The sequence below is a fragment of the Bufo bufo genome, chromosome 4 (genome assembly GCF_905171765.1).
Source record: "Bufo bufo chromosome 4, aBufBuf1.1, whole genome shotgun sequence".
Classification (NCBI taxonomy): Eukaryota; Metazoa; Chordata; class Amphibia; order Anura; family Bufonidae; genus Bufo; species Bufo bufo.
The window spans coordinates 163,514,006-163,540,626 of NC_053392.1; the positions used below are offsets into that span (position 1 = coordinate 163,514,006).

At 43.0% G+C, this 26,621-nt stretch overlaps 1 protein-coding gene across 5 annotated transcripts in view; it reads right to left on the minus strand.

Annotated features, from left to right (window-relative positions):
- The window catches only part of DOCK10 (dedicator of cytokinesis 10), a 374,360-nt gene that overhangs the window by 136,787 nt on the left and 210,952 nt on the right, over positions 1-26,621 (minus strand). For all 5 annotated transcript variants that reach the window (XM_040428071.1, XM_040428073.1, XM_040428072.1 and 2 more), the window contains exons 8-15: positions 22,632-22,815; positions 21,563-21,651; positions 13,987-14,070; positions 13,264-13,410; positions 7,037-7,261; positions 5,274-5,396; positions 4,743-4,825; positions 1,404-1,526 (exon numbers count right to left, since the gene is read on the minus strand). In XM_040428071.1, coding sequence (XP_040284005.1) covers positions 1,404-1,526; positions 4,743-4,825; positions 5,274-5,396; positions 7,037-7,261; positions 13,264-13,410; positions 13,987-14,070; positions 21,563-21,651; positions 22,632-22,815 — 1,058 coding nt within the window. The remainder of the gene's footprint in view (positions 1-1,403; positions 1,527-4,742; positions 4,826-5,273; positions 5,397-7,036; positions 7,262-13,263; positions 13,411-13,986; positions 14,071-21,562; positions 21,652-22,631; positions 22,816-26,621) is intronic.

Sequence of the window (26,621 nt, forward strand, 5' to 3'; positions counted from 1 at the left end):
ACTCTGTCCTGTACTGCCCTATAAGCATGGAAGGTATAATGGTGAACATATCCAGGAGGCTCAACTTCCGATTTAATGGAACATCCTCAGCGTGTCAGCAGTAATGTCAGAGCAATTAGACTTGTACTTTTATTTTTCCCCGAAGATGTTTCACTAGTTATCCGACTGGCTTTCCATGGAGAAGAGAGAGATCAGGTACAGTATAAGGGCTCGTTCACACCAACGTGTACTGCCCGTTGCCATATTGAGGACCACATTTGCGTATTCGGAATACACGGGTACCGTTCCGTGTGCATTCCGTATCACAGATTCGGACCCATTCACTTCAATAGGTCTGCAAATCCAGAGATGCGGAACGGAACACTACAGAGTGCTTCCTGGAGTTCCGTTCCGTGCCTCCGCCCCGCAGAAAGATAGAACATGCTCTATCTTTTTTGCGGAACGGAGGGATCGCGGACCCATTCAAGTGAATGGGTCCAAGATCCCCATGCGGCTGGGCCACGGTCGGTGCCCATGCATTGCGGACTGCAATTTGCGGTCCACAGCACGGGCTTCACACGGTGCGTGAACGAGCCCTAAGAGTCATTAGACAACTGTATGTATTCTTCGCTCCACAAAACACAGATCAACAAAATAAGCATGACGTCCGTGAGCTGCTGCCTCCATTTTTTTTGCAGACCCCTTGACTTCAGTGAGTCCGTGAACTGCATTTTGCATCCAAGTGGAAAGCACATGGATGTCGTCTGTGTGCTTTCTGCATCTGTATGTCAGTTTTGCAAAAGATAAAACATGTCCTATTCTTGGCTGCAAAATGCGGTTCTTAGACCCATTGAAGTCAATTGTTCCACAAGAATAATAGATGCAACACGAACGTCATCCGTATTTTGCGGATCCGCAGAATAAATATGGTTGTGTGAATGCCCCCTAACACTTGCTCATTTTGTAGCATTTACTTAGAAAGTAGAGGGTTAATTTAAATGTATAAGCTCCATTATATATTTGTCATTTTTGAATTGTGATATTTTTTTTTCCCATCACAATCAGGAAGCTCAGGTAATTGCTTACATCTTACAGAACATGACGTATGCACAGCATATACTGCAGGCCTTGCTTAGTGTAGATCCCAGTTTTTGATGATAAAAAATGAAGATTTAAAAAAAAAAAATGTTTACTGTATACTTTGTGTACAATGCCATAACCTATCTAAAGGTATAATAACTTGCCTAAACACTAAACGCTCCTGACAGGCTGACAGTGACCATTACTAGAAGGATGAGCATTCGTGGTGCGATACATCACGTACCGTGCCGATGCTACTCGCGTTGTGTGCCATTCATGCATTCTGTATTAGATAGTTGTGCTAGGTAAGTAGTGTATGGTGTGTACTATGTATGTTATCCAACCTTCTGTAATCAGACACCAGCTTAATCAGGTCTTCAGTGGAGATCTTGTTGCCCTCCTGCCTGAAGAGAGGGGAGAACCTGGATTCCCGGTCTATGTTTCCACAGTTGTCTTTGAATACCGGCCTGCAACAACAGATATTAAAAAAAAAATTTCACTATGGTTTATGCCATTTGAAAATACACTAATGTAAAGTGATACAGGAGCTACTTGTTAGTGAATAGTTCTGTCAATTTTTAAAAAGAATTAAGAAGTTTCTTAATAAATTATGCGGTTCCTGACCTCACGTAGCATCACTATTTCAAAGAGGGGCGTCTGGGACTAGTGGGGTGCCTAGACAGTTTGGCACCCGGGGCGGGTCCTTTCTCTGGCAACACCCCCCCCCCCCCCCCCCCCAATATTTAAAAAAAAAAATGTACCCCTCACAGTAGTATTGCCCCATTGTACAAACTTCACAGTAGTTTTGTACAAATGTGTGCCCCCTCACAGTAGTTATGCCCACATTGTGCCCCCTCACAGTAATTATGCCCTCTCTGTGCCCCTTTCACAGTTGTAATGCCCTCTTTGTGCCCCCTTCACAGTAATAATCCCTATTGTGCCCCCTTCACAGTAATAATCCCCATTGTGCCCCCTCCACAGTGATAATCCCCATTGTGCCCCCTACACAGTAATAATCCCTATGTGCCCCCTTCACAGTAACAATGCCCGATGTGCCCCCTTCACCGTAATAATGCCCTCTGTGCCCCCTTCATTGTAGCAATGTCCTCTGGCTCTGTGCCCCCTCCATAGAAATAAAGTCCTCCGTGCCCCCTCCATAGTAATAAAGTCCTCTGTGCCCCCTCCATAGTAATAAAGGTCCTGTGCCCCCTCCATAGTAATAAAGACCTCTGTGCCGCCTCCATAGTAATAATCCCCATTGTGCCCCCTTTACAGTAATAATCCCCATTGTGCCCCCTTCATAGTAATAATCCCCATTGTGCCCCCTTCATAGTAATAATCCCCATTGTGCCCCCTTCATAGTAATAAACCCCATTGTGCCCCCTTTATATTAATCATGCCCACTGTGCCCCCTTCATAGTAATAATCCCCACTGTGCCCCCTTCATAGTAATAATCCCCATTGTGTCCCCTTTATAGGTATCATGCCCACTGTGCCCCCTTCATAGTAATAATGCACATTGTGCCCCCTTCACAGTAATAATGCCCTCTGTGCCCCCTTCATTGTAGCAATGCCCTCTGGCTCTGTGCCCCTTCCATAGTAATAAACTCCTCTGTGCCCCCTCCATAGTAATAAAGACCTCTGTGCCACCTCCATAGTAATAAAGTCCTCTGTGCCCCCTCCATAGTGATAAAAACCTCTGTGCCACCTCTATAGTAATAAAGACCTCTGTGCCACCTCCATAGTAATAAAGTCCTCTGTGCCCCCTCCATAGTGATAAAAACCTCTGTGCCACCTCTATAGTAATAAAGACCTCTGTGCCACCTCCATAGTAATAAAGTCCTCTGTGCCCCCTCCATAGTGATAAAAACCTCTGTGCCACCTCTATAGTAATAAAGTCCTCTGTGCCACCTCTATAGTAATAAAGTCCTCTGTGCCGCCTCCATAGTAATAAAGACCTCTGTGCCCCCTCCCCCCCCCCCCCCCCTGGCAAGCCACTGTCTGGGACTACAGGACCACTTTTCATTGTACTCCTTGGTGTTAATAACATATGGGGAGATTTATTAAAACTGGTGTAAAGAAGTACTGGCTTACTTGCCCATAGCAACCAATCAGAGACCACCTTTCATTTTGCTATGGGCAACTAAGGCAGTTCTACTTTACACCAGTTTTGATAAATCTTTGCTGAAAAGTAACTTCCTTTCAGTCATTGCTACATTATCAAGACATTCAAAGATCTAAAGTAAAAAAGCTTTAAAAACGAGATCTAAGTTCAAACTGAATCTATACTTTAAGAAAGAAAATTAGGGTTACTAGAAAGTGCATTACTTGAAAGGGCCACCAATGAGTTCTCTCCCTTCCGGATTTCCTATTACCCATCTTACTTATACTATTCTTCATTTTGTGAAATTAGTGGGCACAAAGGAGAGGATGATTTGGATAGGCTGATATTATGCTTATATGTCATAATGATTATGGTGGGGATGAACGGGGAGAATGAGAAGTCATTGCTTCACACAAATGAAACTGGGTTCTATGCAGGTGGGTGTGGGCCCCTTTCTTAGACTCATGTGTGGGGTGCCTGACAGCAGCAGTGGCGGATTTGGCATTTTTGGGGCCCCAAGCAGATTTCTGTTTGGGGCCCCTGCCGCTTAGCAGTGCAGACTGGGTATTTCTGCTACAGTTCTACAACAGCCGGAAAGGGAACCCTCTTTCCTAGAGGGCCACTGTGCAGCTAAACTGCCTACACAGGAAGCATGCCTGCTGCTTTAGTCATTTGTTTTTCAGCCAACCGATTGTGGCCAGAAGGGGCCCTCGGATCTCTGGGGCCCTAAGCATTTGCCTGGTTTGCATATTGGTGAAGTCTGCCACTGGACAGCAGCAGCACTTGTACTTCCCTGATCATGGTCTGATCTTTAGGCTACTAGCGTTAATATTTTCTGGTATTGAGATCCGTCATAGGGTCTCAGTACCGAAAGAAAAAAAATGCTTCCATTTTGTCCCCATTCATTGTCAATGGGGACAAAATGTAACTGAACAGAACGGAATGCTCCAAAATGCTGCGGTTTACTTTCCGTCCTGGGATGCGGAGCAAGACGGATCCGTGATGACCTACAATGCAAGTCAATGGGGATGGATCCGTTTTCTCTGACACAATAGAAAACGGATCCGTCCCCCATTGAATTTCAATTGAGTTCATGACAGATCTGTCTTGGGTATGTTAAAGATAATACAACAGGATCCGTTCATAACGGATGCAGATGGTTGTATTATCAGTAACGGAAGCGTCTTTGCTGAACCCTGCCGCATCCAGCAAAAACACTAGTGGGAAAGTAGCCTTAATCGGAGGAACGGTACAAGAAGAATAAGGTACCACTTCAGAAGGATAGCATCGCTACCAGCTGTATGAACTACAAACATAGGGGCCCATTATATGGCATTTTTGTGCATTAGTAAAGTGGTGTCATATGGTAATGGGCATCATATTTATGAAATGTGCACCATTTTTTATCTTGATCTGTCACATTTAAAAAATAAGGGCGCCAAATACTGTGCCAAGTATTGTGTAATGTGCCCCATTTGTTACATCTGGTGAGAATGAACAACTTTCCCTTTGTAAAGTATTGTCCACGAAGAATTATTAATACATGTGCCCCACAATGCCCGTTATTAACGTTAATTACCTGACTGTCCATGCGAACGGCATCCGATATTTCCCCAACCTGCCACAAAACTGCTTGACTGACTTCAGCAGTTTTTGTGCTGTCTGAAGAAACATACCACACATTAGTGTACAAAGCAATCGTGTATTATCGGCCACGTGCATTTGCCTAAAAACGTCATTTTGACTAGCTGATGTCAAAAGAGATGAGATGTAAAAAAAATATATTACTGGGTCAAACATAGCTTAAGGAGTTTTATAGATGGGAAAAAAACTGAAAAGCCTTCACTCCACGACTGGCTAATGCATTTCTGCTCATGGGCAGCTGGTATAAAATATTTCTCAAAGAAGTCACAGCCATTCCTTCTACAAGAGTGGAGGATGCCCCAAGACAACATATTCTGCTTTACTCAGCGTACCAGCTATTGTCCTGGAATGATTACTTGTGCTAGGCTGGATGACAGCAGCCTATCCACCCACAGTGAGACACAATATGTACAAAGGACACTATACAGTAGCTGTATATACCATATTAACACTGCGTATACTGTACCTTGCTAGAATCAGAATTCTTTACATACGGTTCGGCATTGCTGGCAATATTTCCCATAAGAACTTTTTCAATTCTTGCAACTAAAACCACCTCATTATGTGGGTTGGCCACAGAGAAGATGGCCTGTGAAGTGGAAATATAGAGGCGTTATCCGAGAGACTATAAGGATGTTGTGACATTGCAGAACCATCGACAATTACCAGATTGAGAAATTGGATTTCAAAGTGACTTGCATGAGACATATTAAAGTCTATTCACATCTCTACTCAAAAAAATTGTTTTAGTTAACCATAGCTACCAATCAGCTTCCACCTTTAATTTTTCAGAGCTCCTTTAGAAAATGAAAGGTGGAATCTGATTGGTTGCTATGGGCTAGTTTTGATAAATCTCCCCCATATTGTTTTTTATCTGTCTGAATAGAGAACAAATTGAAAAGAGCAGATTTGTACCCATGACACTGTCTGACCTGTTACATGTGCACTTGGCAGCTGAAGGCATCTGTGTTGGTACCATGCTCAGATGTGTCCACAATGCTCAGAAACATGATGTTTAAATATATGCAAATGAGCATCTAGGAGCAATGGGGGTGTTGCCATTACACCTAGAGGCTCAGCTCTCTTTGCAATTACTGCGCCCTCTGGACTTTTACACTGCCTGGCCCTGTCAATCAAGAAGACCACTGAAGGGAGGTAGAAACCAAGGGAGTCAGAATGGAATAAATGAGTGTGATTTTTTTTTTTCAACATTTACAGCAGGCTGAGGTCGACAGGTAAAAAAGTCCAAAAAGCTGGGCAATCATTTTCATTCTTATTATTAGAGGACGGATTGAAGGCTACACAGGGTAAAAGTGTGTTATCCGCTACAGCAAACCATATACACTTTTATAGGAGCTGTAAATACAAAAACAAAAAGGAGATTTCTAATTAAAAGGGCTCGTTTTGCTAGGATATGCCATCGCCTTCAGATCAGAGAGACTCCAACCTCTGGGACTATCTCTGATCCTGAAAATGATGGGACTACAGCACTGGTTTACCTGTACAACTGCAAAAAGCTGCAGCACAGCCACCTTCTCCTGTTGCTACACAGAAGATGTGAGGGTTTTAAAAAGTCACAAACTTTTCAAAAAACTTTTGATATGTCACAGAAATTAGAGAGAGAAGCATGTACGTATTGTGCTCTTTTTCCTCACTGCATGAGATGGGTTCCATAGACATCTATGGGCCCATCTTGATTTCATGCTATGTGTGCACTTCCCTCCCTCATTCTAGGGATTTGTGGGGGTCTCAGCACTCAGACCCCGACGTTCAAAACTTTGATATGGTTCTATGACATATAAAAAGTGTTTTCAAAAGTTAGCAACCCATAGAAGTAAAACAATATTGACTCCAATAGGGCCCGATAAGGGCACGGCCATGTGCTCAGGTTTCCTGATGCAGTTTTGAAAGTCAAAATCAGGAGTGGATCATAAATGGAGAGACAGTATAAAACTTCTCTTTTTTCTTCACTCCTGGTTTTGTCTTCCAAAACTGTATCAGGAAATCTGAATGTGTGGCTGTAGCCTCAGGCTTTATATGTATCCACAGGGTTCCTATTTACTGAAATATAAATATGACATTAAAGGCAATCGGTGGAGAACATTCTTGGAACCCATACAATTTTCCCATACAGAAGAGGGAGCTACTTGTATCATATGTTCACTGATGGATATTTAAGTTATGGGAGGACGTGTTCATTCGTAAATGATCTGCAATGTATTCCTTTACCTGCCGGGGATACTGCATCCATTTTTCCGAGAAGCCACAGACTTTGGGCTCTTCCAGCACTTTGGTAGGACTGACAGATGGTGACGTACCATTTTCCACAGGTCCTGTGGAAGGGCAAATCATTTGTCTCACAATGTCGTGGTTCAGGTCTACATGGAAATCTGCTGATATCTTCCTCCCTTCTTTGATGTCATAGAGCGCTACACTTATAAAGAAGGGTTCAATCTGTGGACATGGGCAAATAGCAAAGTAATTAACAGGACGCAAAAAGAGATATCAAATATACACAGAATCAGAGAGCAAGAACCTGTTTGAAGGGCCACAATTTGTCTAAAGCATATTTACAAATCTATGACTTCCTGTAGTGCGGTGAAGAAATCCATCTAGTTCAGACTACTTGTGGTGCCCATACACATTAGTTAGTAGACTTTGATGAGATTGGCTGACTATCCAATGTGCATGGGGGTCTCCCAAATATCCCCTAACATGTAATGTTGAAACATGCCCGATCCTTTGTTTTCATGTTAGATTAGTCACTGCCAGAGGTGTCTGATAGTAGCTTATTCCTCTCTGGTACTTAGAAAACATACATGCTTTACCGAGCTAAGCACACATGTTTATCCTGGAGTCAGAAGGAAAAGTATTAACTAGCTTATGGATGGCAGGTCTAGTGACTAGAATAACAAGGGCTTTGATACTATAATAAGGGCTTGGCCTTGACATAATGTAGATGTTTCTCACAACATTGGTCCTAACAAGACATTTTTGAATTTCCTTTCACAGCCAACTTTTTCTCTATCCATATTTATTCATCTTGATGCAAATAAATAAAATGTACAACCCTATATTTACTTTTCTATTGGATATACACCTAGAATTCTACTAATTATAGATTCTAGTGCGATATCAATTACTTTTAAGGGTCACCACTAAAGTTGTGGCCTAGTTGACACTTCAACAATTTGGACGTTGTTTAGTCAATGATTTTTTATCAGTCACTGTGACCCAAAAACTGTAAGTGGAGCCTACACAGAGATAAGGTACAATAGATAGGTTTACACCTGTTCTATGTTTTTGATGGCAATCAGTAACCAAACAACTACCATAGAAACATAGAAACATAGAAACATAGAATGTGTCGGCAGATAAGAACCATTTGGCCCATCTAGTCTGCCCAATATACTGAATACTATGGATAGCCCCCGGCCCTTATCTTATATGAAGGATGGCCTTATGCCTATCCCATGCATGCTTAAACCCCTTCACTGTATTTGCAGCTACCACTTCTGCAGGAAGGCTATTCCATGCATCCACTACTCTCTCAGTAAAGTAATACTTCCTTATATTACTTTTAAACCTTTGCCCCTCTAATTTAAAACTGTGTCCTCTTGTGGTAGTTTTTCTTCTTTTAAATATGCTCTCTTCCTTTACCGAGTTGATTCCCTTTATGTATTTAAAAGTTTCTATCATATCCCCTCTGTCTCTTCTTTCTTCCAAGCTATACATATTAAGGTCCTTTAACCTTTCCTGGTAAGTTTTATCCTGCAATCCATGTACTAGTTTAGTAGCTCTTCTCTGAACTCTCTCTAGAGTATCTATATCCTTCTGGAGATATGGCCTCCAGTACTGCGCACAATACTCCAAGTGAGGTCTCACCAGTGTTCTGTACAGCGGCATAAGCACTTCACTCTTTCTACTGCTTATACCTCTCCCTATACATCCAAGCATTCTGCTGGCATTTCGTGCTGCTCTATTACATTGTCTTCCCACCTTTTGGGACATTTATCAATCTGGTGTAAAGTAGAACTGTTTTAGTTGCCCATAGCAACCAATCAGATTCCAACTTTCATTTTCCAAAGGAGTTGTCAAAAAAAAAAAAAGGGTGAAATCTGATTGGTTGCTATGGGCAACTAAGCCAGTTCTATTTTACACCCGTTTGATTAATGACCCCATAGGTTTTAATAAAAGTATTTATGATCATGTTCTGATACAAAAATGATTTGTTCCAACGAAAGAAAATATGTTCCGTCAACTGTGCCAGGTTGTTGGACTGCTATAAAATTTTCTATAGCTATAACTGTACTGCTACAGAGTAAAAAAAAAGTCATGATAACGTGCTGTTCAGTATGCACTTCACTCCATTAGACATAGATGGGATTTTTCTTTTTGGTAGTGGTGGCAGTTGTATAAAGTTTTTTTCTTTTCTATTTCCTGATTTGGCATATATTTGTCCAATGTAAGTACAGTATACAGGGACATTACAGATATTTCTTGACCAAAAGTATATGTAGACAGAGCCTTACAACACTTTTCAGTGGTTAACCTGTGTAGGAATATGAATATACTGATCTGAAGGCATTTTAGTCACAGTTTCCACTAAGTGGTGAGTTCTGGAAATGTTATAGTTAAAAATTCCACACTCTGCAGACCGTCAGAGTGGTTTCTGGGCTTGTTGACCGCATTGGGGGTAAACTAATACATAGCAGTTTTATAGAAGAAATTCCTACAACTGTAGCAATCATCTAAATAAGACTTGGAGAGATCCTTATACATCCTGCAGAAACAACTACATTTACATGTATGGCACTGATTTTCAGCTGCAGAAAGAGACAAATCTGCTGAATGTCAATATACCCTAAAAAGGTAGCACTTAAGTTTTTCTAGCTTTAAAATAGCCAAATATGCTTAAAATTACCTATGTACAGTATGTGTCTGAATGCTCATCTGATGATGCCACCATAGAACAGAAGTAATAATTCTGTTTTGATTATCTTGTCCAGCACTGTGCAACTCAGTGGTTTCTATGCTGCCAGTGCTTGCTGTGGGTTCGTATTACCAAAGTAAGGACTCTCACAGACATTACCTCTATTTATAGCTGCTTGCATGCTCCTCTATGACAAGGTGCAAGGCAGTGCTGCAGTTGCTTGCTTTCTTCACAGACAACACAGATCTACAAAGACACATCTCAACTGACACAAACTGTTGTATAGTATTTAAAACACTATCCCCTCCAGAGACATGGAAAGAGGGGGAGCCAGAGAGTGATGGAGATCAGATTTATGTGATGTGTGACCTCCTATACTACATGGAGGGGTATAAGGGAGACAATGTTCAGTGTACAGGACGCCACACAAACAGAAGATAAATGCCAGGAGCATGGTTATGTGACTGCATGCGAGGATGGCTTACAAATCAACTCCAGACATTCAATTAGTAATACATCAATTAATAATACCTCCATCTACTGCACACAATCTTTAAAGGGAATTTGTCACCTGCACTATGCTGTCCTTACTGGGAGCAGCATGGTGTAATGACAGACCCTCTAATTTCAGCAGTCTGTCACTTCTGGGCTAGCAGTCAGTACTTTTAGTGCACCTGTGCTGTAAGGGAGATGAGTTTGATGAGGATCTCTGTCCCGGCCTTCCCCCACTTCCAGACGATGAGCGACAGGTTCCTTTCCCATACACAATGGGAAATAAACCTTTACGTCATCGTCCGGAGGCAGGGGAGGGCAGGTACAGGGGCCTCATTGGACTCATCTCCTTTGCAGTGCTAGTGCGCTCTATGGGGTTCGGTGTGTCAGTACTATAAAAGTACCCACTGCCATCACAGAAGTGACAGACCGCTGAAAATCAGAGGGTCTGTCACTACACTTTGCTGCCCTTAGAGTGAAGATAACAGGTTTTCTTTAATAACTGGGCAACCCCTATAACTTTTTTAACAATACACAATTTAGAGGAGATACTGATTTTAGTTATAGCAGTTTAATCTAATATATAAAGCTGAGTGTTTGTGTGTGTGTGTATGTACCGGTATGTATGTTTGCTAAAGGAATCCGCACCGTCGCATTTACAATCACGAAATTTGGCACACAGGTACATCAGGTGTCCGGGAAGGTTTTATCTCAGCTCTCTAGCACGTATCGTTCCTGAGATTTTCCTGTAGATCAGCTTTAAAGGGGCAGGGCACTGTGGATGACACTGTTAAGGGAGCGGAGCGCTGTGGAGGTCACAGTTCAGGGGGCAGGTAGGGTGGCCATTCAGGCCACCCTCAAAAGACGGACTTAAAAACCCCGCCCCAAGGTCCCGCTAAGCCACGCCTCCTACCACTCCGCAGCCAACGGGGATTGAACAAATGAAGGTAAAAATCAACTTCTGTCAGCTGCAGAAGTGGGGGGTGGGTGACTTTTCCTGCAGCTCACACTCAGACAGCACTGTGCTGCTGTCTGAGAGTGAGCTGTTCAAAAGAACATCCCTGTGTCTGTCCAGGCCCTGGGCCGGAAGGAGGACAGGGAGTCTGAAAGCTGGACTGTCCAGCCTAAAACCGGACCTCTGGCCACCCTAGGGGCAGGCTGCTGTGGGCAGGATGCTGTGGAGGTCACTGATAAGCGGGAGGGATGCTGTGGAGGTCACTGATAAGCGGGAGGGATGCTGTGGAGGTCACTGTTAAAAGGGCGGTGTGAGGAATGTAGAATTATTGTTTAATGTCAGCCATGATCTCATTCCAGCCATCTGCTGTCAGATAGCAGAGGCAGTGAACTCCACAGGGGTTCTGGCTTCAAGGAGGCCACATGCCTACAAATTCACACCTCAACCAGACTGCACGGAGGCCAGCAAATCCTACAGGAAAACCTCTCTGTAGGGGGTCTCAGACCTTGCCAAGATCTATCATACCCCTCAGACATCATGGAACCGGCGAATCATAAGGACTATACCGTATCTCGTGAGCTTGACGTGAGGTGCGGTATTCGTCACAGGCGGGCACTGTGGAGGTCTCCGTTAAGGGGACAGGGAACTGTGGAGGTCACAGTTAAGGGGACGGTCCACTATGGAGGTCAGTGTTAAGGGGCGGGGTGCTGGAGAGGTCATTGTTAAGGTGACAGGGTGTTGTGGAGGTCACATTTTAAGGGAACAAAGCTCTGTACAGGTCACTGTACAGGGGGCGGGTTATTGTGGAAATCACTGTTAACGAGTGGAGGTCACTAATAAAGGGGCAGCCGCTGTGGAGGTCACTGTTAAAGGGGAGGGCAATGTGGATGTTACTGTTAAGGGGGCAGGCTGCTGTGGAGGTCACTGTTAAAGGGGTGGGGTACCGTAGATGTCCCTGTTATAGTGGATACTGTCGATATCTTTTAACGACACACACAAACATTAAATGAAATAGATTAAATATACCCGAGCGAAGCCGGGTCCTTCAGCTAGTATATATATATATATATACAGTACAGACCAAAAGTTTGGACACACTTTCTCATTCAAAGAGTTTTCTTTATTTTCATGACTATGAAAATTGTAGATTCACACTGAAGGCATCAAAACTATGAATTAACACATGTGGAATTATATACATAACAAACAAGTGTGAAACAACTGAAAATATGTCATATTCTAGGTTCTTCAAAGTAGCCACCTTTTGCTTTGATTACTGCTTAGCACACTCTTGGCATTCTCTTGATGAGCTTCAAGAGGTAGTCCCCTGAAATGGTTTTCACTTCACAGGTGTGCCCTGTCAAGTTTAATAAGTGGGATTTCTTGCCTTATAAATGGGGTTGGGACCATCAATGGCGTTGAGGAGAAGTCAGGTGGATACACAGCTGATAGTCCTACTGAATAGTCTGTTAGAATTTGTATTATGGAAAGAAAAAAGCAGCTAAGTAAAGAAAAACGAGTGGCCATCATTACTTTAAGAAATGAAGGTTAGTCAGTTAGCCGAAAAATTGGGAAAACTTTGAAAGTAAGGGCTATTTGACCATGAAGCAGAGTGATGGGGTGCTGCGCCAGATGACCTGGCCTCCACAGTCACCGGACCTGAACCCAATCGATATGGTTTGGGGTGAGCTGGACCGCAGAGTGAAGGCAAAAGGGCAAACAAGTGCTAAGCATCTCTGGGAACTCCTTCAAGACTGTTGGAAGACCATTTCAGGGGACTACCTCTTGAAGCTCATCAAGAGAATGCCAAGAGTGTGCAAAGCAGTAATCAAAGCAAAAGGTGGCTACTTTGAAGAACCTAGAATATGACATATTTTCAGTTGTTTCACACTTGTTTGTTAAGTAAATAATTCCACATGTGTTAATTCATAGTTTTGATGCCTTCATAGTCATGAAAATAAAGAAAACTCTTTGAATGAGAAGGTGTGTCCAAACTTTTGGTCTGTACTGTATATATATATATATATGAAATGGTATATTGTTTTTCTACTATAATAGAAGAATCCTTTCACATACGTTGGTTACTGGTTCACTCTCATTCTCTTTGATGCAGGCTTGAAGATTCAGACTTAGAGATTTACAAGATATTATAATCCTCTTAGCTGTTTTTTCCTCGAATGGTTTGATCACAGAGTCGGATGCTGAATTCTGCAGTTTAGTTATCTAAAAATAATAACACAAAGAGATTAGCTAGGAAGACAATGGCTTCAGCGCCTCTAGACACGTGTCACTGTTAAAGGGCTTATCCAATACTATAAAAATGTCCCCCATATGCTGGGTCCCTCACAATGAATATACTTACCTGGCTCACCGCTCCCCACACCGCTCCTGGTACCCGCACCGCTGCTTCTCACCGTGCACGGATGAAAACAACCGGTATCGGGGGGAGCAGCGAATATCAGGCGGGGACGAGCCTCCCTAGCATTGCAGGTGACGCTAGGGAGGCTCGTCCCCGTCTCCCATTGGCTGCTTCCCCCGACACCGGATGTTTTCATCTGCAGACAGGGAGAAGCAGCAGCGGCAGTGCAGGGACCAGGAGCGGCGCGGGGAGCGGGGTAAGTATATTCACTGTGAGGGGCCCGTATTATGGGGGACATTTTTATAGTATTGGATAACCCCTTTAAGGCCTCTCTACAAGAGTAGATAATTACAGCCTAGCAGAACAGATAGAAAATTAAAATATATGTCAAATTAAAACTGGTGATGAGATGATTGGACCTTGGGTGCACAGTTACTTACGCAGAGATCAGGGTCTAAGGAAAACAGATTGTTCCGCTCCAAGTTCCTGTTACTTCTTATAGAGTCATCCGTTTCTGAAAGGTACTAGATTAAAACAGAAGATTCAATATCTAGTTATTTTAGAAAACCTCTGGTCTTATAAGTTCTTATTTTATTACTGATGACCTATCCTCAGCATAGGTCATCGGTATCTAATGGGTAGGAGTTTGAAACCTCCGCCAATCAGCTGTTTGAGAAGGCACCGGCGGGCCTGTGAACACCGCTGCCTTCTCCCTCCTTACCAAGCACAGCACCGTACATTATATAGCGGCTGTGCTTGGTATCATGCTCAGCCTCATTCACTTCTATGGGGCTGAGCTGCATCTAGGCCACGTGACCGATGAACGTGTCGTCACTGGCCTAGAGAAAGTTGACAGAAGGCCGCAGTGTTGGACCCCCACAGATCATGTACTAATGACTTATCCAAAGGATAGGTCATCAGTATTAACACGTTAAGGACCCAGGACGAGAATGCTCGTCCTAAAGGGCCGGTACTTAGTGCCCGAGGATGAGCATTCTCGTCCTGCTGTCCTTCCTCCCCCCGCGTGCGGTGCCGCAATCAGCGGCAGAGATCAGGCTGTTACTGACAGCAAAATCCCTGCTGCATCCACCAGCATCAGTGATAACGCAGATGCCGGTGCATTAACCCCTCATATGCCGCAGTCAGCTCTGACCGCGGCATATGGGAGGTTTGCTCTCCCTCACCTCATCCATCGGGCACCCGCGCTGCTGTTGTGGGGACTCGATGGTTGCCATGGCAGCCCCAAGCCATTTCAAGGCTTGGGGCTCGGCATGTACGGAGGCCTAACTGTTAGCATCTTACAGTGTAAGACACTAACAGTTCAATACAGCACAATACAGATGTATTGTTCTGCATTGAAACAGGGATCAAACCCTGTAATGTTGAAGTCCCAGAGTGGGACAAATAATAAAGTTTAAAAAAAGTTTTAAAAAAATAAGGTTTTACAAAAAATTTAACGTTTCAAGTAAAAAACAAAAAAAAAAGAATCCTTTTCCCAAAATAAAGTAAAAAAAAATTGTACAAAATAGGGAAAAAAGAAAAGTAGACATATTAGGTATCGCTGCGTCTGTATCGACCAGCTCTATAAAAATATCACATGACCTAACCCCTCAGGTGAACACCGTCAAAGAAATAAAATAAAAACTGTGCTAAAAAAGCAATTTTTTTGTCGCCTTACATCACTAAAAGTGCAACACCAAGCGATCAAAAAGGCGTATTATTGTGTTAAATGTAAAAAAAATAAAAAAAGTTGACATATTAGGTATTGATGCATCCGTAACAACCTTCTCTATAAAAATATTACACCGTAAAAAAAAAAAATATATATATAAACGGTGTCAAAAGCCATTTTTTGTAACCTTACATCACAAAAAGTGTAATAGCAAGCGATCAAAAAGTCATAAACACCCCAAAATAGTGCCAAACCGTCATCTCATCCCGCAAAAAATGATATCCTATCTAAGACAGTCGCCCAAAAAATAAAAAAACTATGGCTTTCAGAATATGGAGACACTAAAACATGATTTTTTTGTTTAGAAAAAGGTGTTATTGTGTAAAATAAATAAATTTAAAAAAAGTATACATATTAGGTATTTCCGCGTCCATAAGAACCTGCTGTATTAAAATATCACATGACCTAACCCCTCAGGTGGACACTGAAAAAATATATTTTTTTTAAATTGTCAAAAAAGCAATTTTTTGTCACCTTACATCACAAAAAGTGTAATACCAAGCGATCAAAAAGTCTCAATGAATAGAGCAACGAGGATGAAAATATGAAGAAAGGGGCGGCACTCACAACTGCTGAATAAAAACAGTCCTTTATTCTTCACTTTAAAAAGGCATAATGGCAGGAGCATAACATGCAAGCTTCACGGACACAAGAGCAGCGACGGCCTTTTCGTGCTAACTCGCGCTTCGTCTGGCCTCTGATTTCACTGCGCTAGAGTGTGTCAGTATTTATTGGCATAGCTGCTATACCCTAAAATAGTACCAATCAAACCGTCATCTCATACTGAAAAAATTAGCCCCGACATACGTAAGACAGTCGCCCAAAATGTAAAAAAACTATGGCTTTCAGAATATGGAGACACTAGACACTTGCCGGATCTCTCTGCCGCAAGTGTGAAAGTAGCCTAAGCCTATTGTGTTTGGTAATTGTATCACAGGCAAAACCCATTGTGTTTGTTAATTGTATCACAGGCAGAGCCCATTGTGTTCGTTAATTGTATCACAGGCAGAGCCCATTGTTTTTGTTAAATGTATCACAGGCAGAGGGGGGTGTACAATGGCTGAGAGTGTTTCAATACTGTAAATGCATGTGATTGGCTAATGTTTAAACTGTCTCAGTCTTCCACAAGGTCCCCAGGGGGAGTGTCCCTTGCTGAAAGACCTGCATAAAAGGCTAACATGTAGCCCCATTAAAGAGTTCCTGTTTTACCCTCAACATAGAGCCTCGTCTCATGTGTGTGGGGAAAAGGCTGCATCTACACTGGGAAAAGCTATATGCTGTATACTCCCATGGCTATAATCCCTGAGCTCTTTTAAGAGCTTGTTTCTTACATCGCTCTGAAGAAATAGAGGTTCACCCACTAGAGCCTGGAGCCTTGTCGTAGGTCCAGGGTGGCGGGGAGACGGCAAAACCCCAACCAAGCTGCGGCGGTTCGTGGAGTCTGCAGTGCTTATGGTGTCAAGTGGAGTGCTTGGAGCCCTCGGGAAGCACTAGGAGCATCCATTAATGGAGGTACCCAGTCGGGGTGCCAGGAGATCCGTTACAGTGGGTTTTGGAAATTTTCTGAAAAATTTCAAGATTTGCTTCTAAACTTCTAAGCCTTCTAACGTCCGCAAAAAATAAAATGGCATTCACAAAATGATCCAAACATGAAGTAGACATATGGTGATTGTAAAGTAATAACTATTTTTGGAGTTATTACTATTGTGACACAGTGAGAGGTTGGGTATGGGAAAACTGGTATTTTCCTCCCAGCATGTGTTGCTCGGCTGATTTACAGCCAGGTGAGGTCAAATACTTTTAAAGGGTTTCTATCACTTCGTTTCACCTATTTAGCTTTCAGACACTAGCGATCCGCTAGTGTCTGCTTTATCTAACCATCCTAATATAAGAGCTTATTGTCCTGCCGTTTAGCTAAAAAAATAACTTATATAGATATGCAAATGAGCCTCTAGGTGCTATGGGGGCGTGATTAGCACCTAGAGGCTCCGTCTACCTTAACAAACTGCCGCCGCCCAGCGCGTCCCTCCAGCCCGCCCATCTCCAGCTGAAGCGATCCTCTCCGTGCGCGTCTCTGTTCTGCGCATGCGCAGTGAATGTCTGATCGCTTCCCTGCTCAGACATCTCCACTGCGCCTGTTCCTCGGAGCACTATGACGTCATCGGCGCAGGCGCAGTGGAGATGTCTGAGCAGGGAAGCGATCAGACATTCACTGCGCATGCGCAGAACAGAGACGCGCACGGAGAGGATCGCTTCAGCTGGAGATGGGCGGGCTGGAGGGACGCGCTGGGCGGCGGCAGTTTGTTAAGGTAGACGGAGCCTCTAGGTGCTAATCACGCCCCCATAGCACCTAGAGGCTCATTTGCATATCTATATAAGTTATTTTTTTAGCTAAACGGCAGGACAATAAGCTCTTATATTAGGATGGTTAGATAAAGCAGACACTAGCGGATCGCTAGTGTCTGAAAGCTAAATAGGTGAAACGAAGTGATAGAAACCCTTTAAATGCTGGTCTGGGTTTTGGCAGCACCTGGCTGTTCTTAAATAGGCAGCTGGGCTCAGAAGCCATGTCTCTGTGTTTTGATCTGGGAGCCTAGTGTCTGGATGAAGGCTTGCTACCTGTTTGGCGTGAAAACAGGTTGGTGCTGCTATCAGCAAGGACTCTTTGAGGCAGAATTGCCGCATGGTGTGAATTACCACCAACACCGCAAGGTGACTTTTTGTTTGAATATGACTCCTCGTGTTGTCACTTGCCTAAAGTGTGAATAAAACACTGAACTGTTTGATCCAAAGAACTTGTTGTTCCCTCTATACTGCGTCCGCTAATCCTGTCTACCAGAGCGAGTCCCCACACTATTATAAAAGTAGAGAAATTGAAATTTGGAAATTTGCTACTTTTTCCAAATTTTGGGTAAATTTGGTATTTTTTTTATAAATAAAAAAGATTTTTTTTTAACTCAATTTTACCACTATCATGAAGTACAATATGTGACGAGAAAACAATCTCAGAATGGCCTGGATAAGTAAAAGCGTTTTAAAGTTATTACCACATAAAGTGACACATCAAGTGCCTGGTCCTTAAGGTAAAAAAAATTGGCAAGGTTCTTAAGGTGTTAAAATCTTGGAAAACCCCTTTGAGGTACTGACTTGATGAAACTCCATTCTCTGGAGAACCATACACTGGAGGCCACAGCTAGAAGGTTGGATTTGAATGTGGTGTTAAAATACGTCACAAAATCCACAACAGTAATTTTGCAGCAAAAATGCAGGTGGAATTACTATTGTTACATATTTGCTGCAGAATTCCAGACTGAAGTCTATGTTGGAATTCCGCATCCTGAATTCGCAAGACGTTGATATCCATTACACCATATAAGGTCCCGCTAATTTCGGCAGCTTGAATGACTCCAAATCAGATAAATAAAAAAGGCTGAAAAGATGTTTTACTGTTAATTGCCTTCTTACACTAAAATGAATAGGATCGTTAAATGGAACCTGTCATGTTGAACATGGTGTCTGAGCTGTAGGCAGCATGTTGTAGAGCAGGGGGAGCTGAGCAGATCAATATATAGTCTTGTGGATAAAAATTCTGTATAACTTGTATGTTATTCAGCTTAATTCCTGCTCATTCTGTGCTTTTAAGTCAAGGAGACGGTCCTATCAGTGATTGACAGCAATCTCTGTATACGCAGTCATAGAGGAAGGCTGTCAGTCACTGATAGGACCTTCTCCTTGACTTCAAAGTCCAGAATGAGCAGGAATATAAATGAATAATTTACATGTTTTACTGAATCTTTTCCCATAAAACTATACATCAATCTGCTCAGCTCCTCCTGCTCTATAACATGCTGCATGCAGATTACTTTGCACTTTCATGGTGACAGGTTCCCTTTATTGTGATGGATAAAGCCATATTTTTTGTATATCTTTTGTCTAATGTGTCTAGTAAAACTGTACAAGTATGGCGCTGGCCAGGACTTTAAAGATGGCGGCTGGCCTTCACCACCCCCCCTTTACCCAAAATGTAAATAGAAATATGTAAACAATAAAAAATACACATTATGGGTATCACTACGTGAGAAACGGAAAAAAAGGTAAAAATGGCCGATTCCACGATTCAACATCTCTTGGTCGCTTCACCTCCCACAAAAAATTAAATAAAAAGTGATCAAAAAGTCATACACACCCGCAAATTGTATCAATGGAAAGTACAGAACGCCCTAAAAAAAATGAGCCCTTGAACAGCTCTGTACACATAACTACAAAAAATGTATAGGTCAGAATATTGTGATGAAAAGAAAAAAATTTTTTTTTCATGGTTGTTGTTTTTTTCAATATTAAAACGCAAGAAAAACTCTACATATTTGGTATTGCCATAATCGTACTGACCTGGAGAATGAAAGTAACAGGTCAGTTTTATTGTATACGGAATGTCGTAGAAACAAAACCCATAAAACCGTTGCGGAATTGAGTTTTTTTTTTCCTTTTTCACCCCATTTGGAATTTTTTTCCAGTGCCCCACTACATCGTATGCAATATTAAATGGTGAAATTGAAAAATGCAACTTGTCCTGCAAAAGCAAGCCCTCATACAACTATGTGAGCGGAAAAATAAAAAAAAGTTATGGCCCTGGAAAGGCAGGGAGTGAAAAAGGAAAACGCTAAAACGGGCTGAAAGTGTTAAGTAGATGTAAGTCTGTAGAAAAGAAATAAAGGAGGTCATTTACTAAGCTGAAATATGTGTGCAGAGTCCCACTACGTGTGTGTGGGCACTGCTTAAAAGCACTTTTTGCTCTAAAAACTGTACTATGCTGTATTGTGTTACTTTGTACTAATTTATCTGCAAAATCCCTGTTACCAGGCAGATTAGGTGTAATTTATACATCCCACCACTAGATGGGGATGACACTTAGGTTCTATTTATACCTAGGTCAGGCCTAGTGAGAGAGAGGAGTTCAGATCAGAGTGGAGTTCAGGGTTGAGAATGGATCAGAGTCTAGAGCAGATCTGAGTAGTTCAGATTAGATTAGTGGGAGAGAATGCAGAGTGAAGACTCCACACCACAGATTAGTGAGTGGAGCCAACTTCGCTATGAGGTAGTACCAAGGTGTGAGGCGCAGAAGAGCGTTTTCCTTCTGTGGCCGGACTATACACTTGCATCCCTGACCAGTAGGAGAAAGTTTGCCTCCCTGGAATAGAAACAAGCTTCCTAACGATTCATCGGTGATAACAGCCATTATTGAGGGTTACAGACACCTTTGCACATTGTGGAGGATTTATAGCTTCCGGCAGCCACACCATCCTTCTGGGAAACAGGGTAGCTACTGTACCTGTCCGAATATTCAGCTTGTAGGGAAAGGGCAAGATATAGGACTGAGCACATCAACAGGAATAAGGTACTCCCCAACCACAGCTCAAATAAAGCCTAAGAAAGCCTAGAAACAGTGGACTTGCGGATTATCTCTAATACCAACAAAAGACTTATTTTGTACTGCTGCAACCAAAGTCATCAACAGTAAAAGTTGTGAGTTGCATCTTACCACTGTCTACCTCATTATTACTACTAATGGTTGTACCACCATTAACGGTACTGGCGTCACGACAAAAACCATGAAGGGACTCAGCTGCAACATCAAGGGCACCTCAACTACCATCTTGGCTGATGCTTCCTACCACAGAGCGTGCCCCGGAGGATTTCGTGCTGTCCACCTAGCTTTCTGCTAATCGTGAGTAAACTGATAAACTGTGTGTCATAATTTGGCCCCTCATCGGTCCACCGTGCACCTCACGTGTTGCCCCTGCGCTACTGGCTGGCTGCATGTGTAAATTAAGTGCATTTCAGGCATAGATGCGGTTAGTTGAGCTGCTATCTGCGACTTCGCCCCGCTTACGCCAGTTCTAAAAAAAGTGGGTGGGGAAGGGGATGGGCTGGCAGACCCATCTCATTCATCATTTTCTATGCCTGTTTCAGGCATAGAAAATGGTCTAAATGTAAGACAGCTTGGAAGCTGCCTTACATTTAGAACTGGCGCTGGATGCGCTGAAGTTATGAAGAGGCACCACTTAATAACTCCAACGGATCTAACATCAATGCAGGGGCGTCTAAAACGCGGATTTTAATAAATGTGCCCCAAAGTGTTGTGTATAGAATAAAATGCATGCCGTATGCTTGTATTTGAGGTCGTATTCAAAATGGCAATACAAAGAAAATGGAACATGTATTAAAGACTACTCATTTTTTTATACTATTTTTATTCAATTTTACAAATGACTGTTTTACCTCACCTTAGCTAGATCAGGGTGCTGAGGGTTGTCTACACAGTCTGCTTCTTCATGTGCAGTCTCATAGTGTAGTAGGGCTTCTCCTGGGTCCTCTGAAGTAAAAGTGTTATTACATGTTATCTGAGTTCTCATGTTTATCTGGAGTTACCGTCTAGTTTCTATACTAAACAATATATTTTCACACATTTTGTTCTGATACTGAGGGCATTGTAGCAACAATTGTTCCAGATAAGACAAAAAAAGAGCAACTTTACGACTAGTCTTGATTAAAATTGTCCTGCTATTTTGGATTTACAGAAGCTATGCATACACAACATGTGTCTATACTTCTTGTTAATATATATTTGGTAGATTATGAAGAAGTAGAGGATAGATGGGAGGGAGTATGACTGCAGAAGGACTGTAAAGGTGGAAAAACATACTTCCGCATAGGAGCTGCAATGTTCCCTCTAAGCTTCTAAGTGGGGGAAGGGGGGGTCGCTGCTAATGGGGAGGGGCCCTAAGCAGGTCAATGTTAAGGCGGCGGGCCGCTGTGCGGGCACTGTGGGCGGTCACTGATAATGGGGTGGGCCACTGTGGAGGTCATAGTTAAAGGGGTTCTGCAGCCTGGGAGGGGCTAAGCTCTGTTCACTTGAATGAAGCTTAGCCGTGCCCAGTGAAACTAGTCGAAGAAGATAATATTAAGTTCACAATAATCATTCACCACGTGACGATTCAGTCCTCTAACTGCTTGAGAAAAGTCCCAGTAAGAGGACTGAAACGTGTGGTGAATAAAGGACACTACTTATTGACAATTTTGGAGTATTGTGACATTTTTGTATCTATCCACAGTGTATATCTATCTATCTATCTATCTATTTCATTCTTCGAATATCTTACCGGATGCTAGAGGTAAGAGAATGAGCACATCTATATGACCACTGGGGATCCTGCATTACACAAGTTTCCTCTTATTGACACATTGTTCGGAGAATTCAATTACTATAAAATGAAGTGACACTGCCAAACGAGCCGCGTAACATAGATTCCTGTCACTAGAAATAATTAGATTAAGGAAAAATATTGCTTGTACCGAGTCTGGGATCAGATAAATCTGCACTTTTCCTCTCTGGAATAGTTCCTTCAGGATTTATTTGTAAGATTTTGTTGAGTGTAGATATCCAGTCATCCATATCCTGCTCCGTTTCAGCTGCCAGCACAAAGTATGTCAGATCATTCATTTTCAGCTCGAAGGCATGCTTCCGAAGCTGTTTATTCTGAAACAAACAGAACAGGGAAAAACAGTCCATAGTCAAATCAGACATGATACAGATCTACTGGAAGGCGTTCTTCTCATTTACAGAGAGATCTGCTTCAGTTGCCTTTTTTTCACCTCGGTAAAACGGTATTTTATTTTAAAGAACATACATATTTTGAGAACATACTCCGAAATAGATGGTTACCCAATGTGTAGATGAAAATGTAGATTCATTTATGAATTTTCAGAATCAGTTACTGTTGACAAATGCACCATTTGATTCCCCCCACCCCGCACATGTAAACCATTAGTATTATGTGAAAGTGGCCTGAAAGTGGTTCAATTCAAAATCATGTCAAAAGTAAAATGTATATAACCCAAACTCTAACTACAAGTCAAATTCATACTTACATGGAAAGCCTATCTATATGCCGGTAGCATAAACACACCAAAAGTCTATTTGCTGTAGGTTATTGCACTCATATATTGCCAATTACAGTGAGTAAAGGCAATGTGTCTAGGTTTATGCAGCCCTATGGCAGTCTAAATTAGTGACAAACACCATGAATATACTGTAGTTGTCCTGAGATGAGCAAAAAGACTAGGTTGACAACACATCTATAGAACTACTATAGTCCAGCTATGCGGTAGGCCCAGGGCAGTCTTTAATGCGGGGCAAAAGGGGCCGCTGCCCCGGGCCCAGTTGCTCCTGGGGGGCCCAAGGCAACTTCCTCTTGAGCCCCTCTGGCCACTGGAGGACCTTTCATGGGTCCATACTTTATTAACTAAGTAGCAGGACATGTAGGGCATACATGGGGGATGTCCCTGCACTTACTACTATTTCTGGGCGCTGCTCCATTGTGCCGCTGTGGCCCCCGTTACATTCTCCCGCACTGTATGATAAGTAACAGTATCGGAACACCAGGGAGGAGACATCAGCTTTTCTCTGTGGGTGTTCCTTCTCCCTGGCTGTAGCGCTTTCCAATCGCAGCGCAGAACGTCACAGCCACGGTTAAAAAAAAAACACCTCACCTTCTCCCTGGCTGTGACACTCTGCGCTGCGATTGGACAGCGCTACAGCCAGGATGAAGAAACGCCCAGGGAGAGAAGCTGATGTCTCCTCTCTGGTGTTCCGATGCCGTTAATTATCATACAGTGCGGGAGAATGTAACGGGGGCCACAGCGGCACAATGGAGCGGCGCCCAGAAATAATAGTAACTGCAGGGACATCCTCCATGTATACCCTACATGTCCTGCTACTTAGTTAATAAAGTATAGACCCATGAAAGGTCCTCCAGTGGCCAGCGGGGCTCAAGAGGCAGTTGGACTTAAAAGGGGTCCCTTGGTCAGTCAGAACCTCCTTAGGTACTCCCACTCAGGAAAACATCTCTATTAACTCCTTAGCTATGAGTTTGGCCGAGGTATGTCGCAGTAGCACAGCCTCCGGGTACCGAGTGGCGTAGTCTAGAATGACTAAGATGTGTTGATGCCCTCTGGCGGACTTCGGTACTGGGCCTATGAGGTCCATAGCTATTCGGTCAAACGGTACTTCGATAATCGGGAGAGGTACTAAGGGACTATGGAAATGTGGCTGGGGGCTAATTATCTGGCAGGTCGGGCAAGACTTAAAAAACTCTTCCACTTCTTTGAATATGCTGGGCCAGTAAAACCGCTGTAGAATACGATCCTGAGTTTTCTGCAGCCCCAGGTGACCCCTGAGAAAGTGTTGGTGGGCTAGATCTAACACAAGCTTGCGATAAGCTTGGGGGGCCACCAACTGATCAATAGGCTTACCCCGTAGTTGGTTTACCCGATAAAACATATCCTGATGAACCACAAAACGGGGAAACACAGATTCTGCCCCAGGTTGTTGTGGTTCACCATCTACTATTAACACATTTTCCCAGACGTGGGATAGGGTTGGGTCCCGATGTTGGGCAGTACCAAAATTATCCCCGGAGACATTGAGGTGTGCCAATTCAGGACCCTGCGGCAAGTCCTCCACGTCTCCCACCATCACACTATTCCACCAAAGTGGCGGGCACCCCTACTGCTGGCCCTTTGGTCTCAGGTTGCCAGGTCCTGGTCTCCCCCCTGAGCCGGGCCACTCTGCTAGGGTTACCCCTGTCTCATGGGTATCAGTCACTCTCAAAGCAGGCTACAGTGCCGGGAAGCCCGGGAAGTCTCTCCCTATTATAAGTTCGTAGTGTAAATTTTGGGCAACTGCCACTTCATGAGTCCATCTGCCAGCCCCTGTGATTAGAGACAACAGGGCAGTGGGATAGTCTTTTAAGTCTCCATGGACGCACATGACCCCGACTTTCCGGAGAGTATACTCCGCTGACAGTACCAGGGGAGCCCTTACTAGGGACACCAGACTCACTGAGTCCAGCAGAGCCTCCGCTGGAGTGTCTCCTACCTCCACCTGGCACAAGTGGTTTAGAGTTTTTGGGGTACCTGCTGCACACAGCTTCCTGGCATATAACAACTGATGGTAGCCATAGTTAGTATCCATGGGGACAGTCAGCTTTTACATGGCCCGGCTCCTGACACCACCAGCAGACTATCGGAGCCAGGTCTGTAGAGGGTACACCCCGGGTGGGTTTGGTTGGTACAAGTCGCCGGGTCTGGGATGGAAATTAATGGGGTTCGACTGCCCCCCTCCCAAAAGAGAGGCCACAGACCTAACTAACTGGGACAAAGCCCTCAAAAATAAAGATACAGCCACAAAATGGGAAATTTTTAAAAGCATCCTAAAATCGAATTGTGAGAGGTACATAGCTTATGGGAATAAAAGATTAAGGAACAAGAAAAAACCAATGTGGATAAATAGAACTGTAAAGAAAGCAATACATGACAAAAATAAAGCATTTAAATCACTAAAACAGGAGGGTGGCGAGGAAGCACTGAAAAACTATAGGGGAAAAAAATAGAATATGTAAAAAACAAATAAAAGCAGCCAAATTAGAGACCAAGAGATTAATTGCCAAAGAGAGCAAAACTAACCCTAAAATGTTCTTCAATTATATACTGTAAATCGTAAAAAGTATAAATCTGAAGGGCTTGGCCCTTTACAGAGTAATGAGAGGGGAGTTGCAGAGAGCGATGAGGAGAAAGCAAAGCTATTAAATATTTTTTTATCTGCTGTATTCAGGAAAATAAACTGTCAGATGAAATGCAGAATGTAAAAGTAACTTCCCCATTAAAAGTGACCTGTCTGACCAAGGAAGAAGTACAGCGGCGTCTTAAAGAGATTAAAACTGACAAATAGACAGGACCAGATGGCATACACCCCCCGTATCCTAAGAAAATTTAGTAATGTCATAGCCAGACCCTTATTTCTGATATTTAAGGACTCTATACTGACAGGGCGCGTTCCACAGGATTGGTGCATAACAAATGTGGTGCCAATATTCAAAAAGAGTCCAAAAACAGAGCCCGGAAACTATAGGCCGGTAAGTTTAACATCTGTCGTGGGTAAACTGTTTGAAGGTTTTCTAAGAGATGCTATCTTGGAGTACCTCAATGAAAATAAGCAAATAACGCCATATCAGCATGGCTTCATGAGGGATCGGTCATGTAAAACTAATTTAATCCGTTTCTATGAGGAGGTAAGTTCTAGACTTGACAGTGGCGAATCAACAGATGTCGTATATCTGGGCTTCTCCAAAGCATTTGACACTGTACCGCATGAAAGGTTAGTATATAAAATAAGAATGCTTGGACTGGGAGAAAATGTCTGTATGTAGGTAAGTAACTGGCTCAGTAATAGAAAACAGAGGGTGGTTATTAATGGTACACACTCAGATTGGGTCACTGTCACTA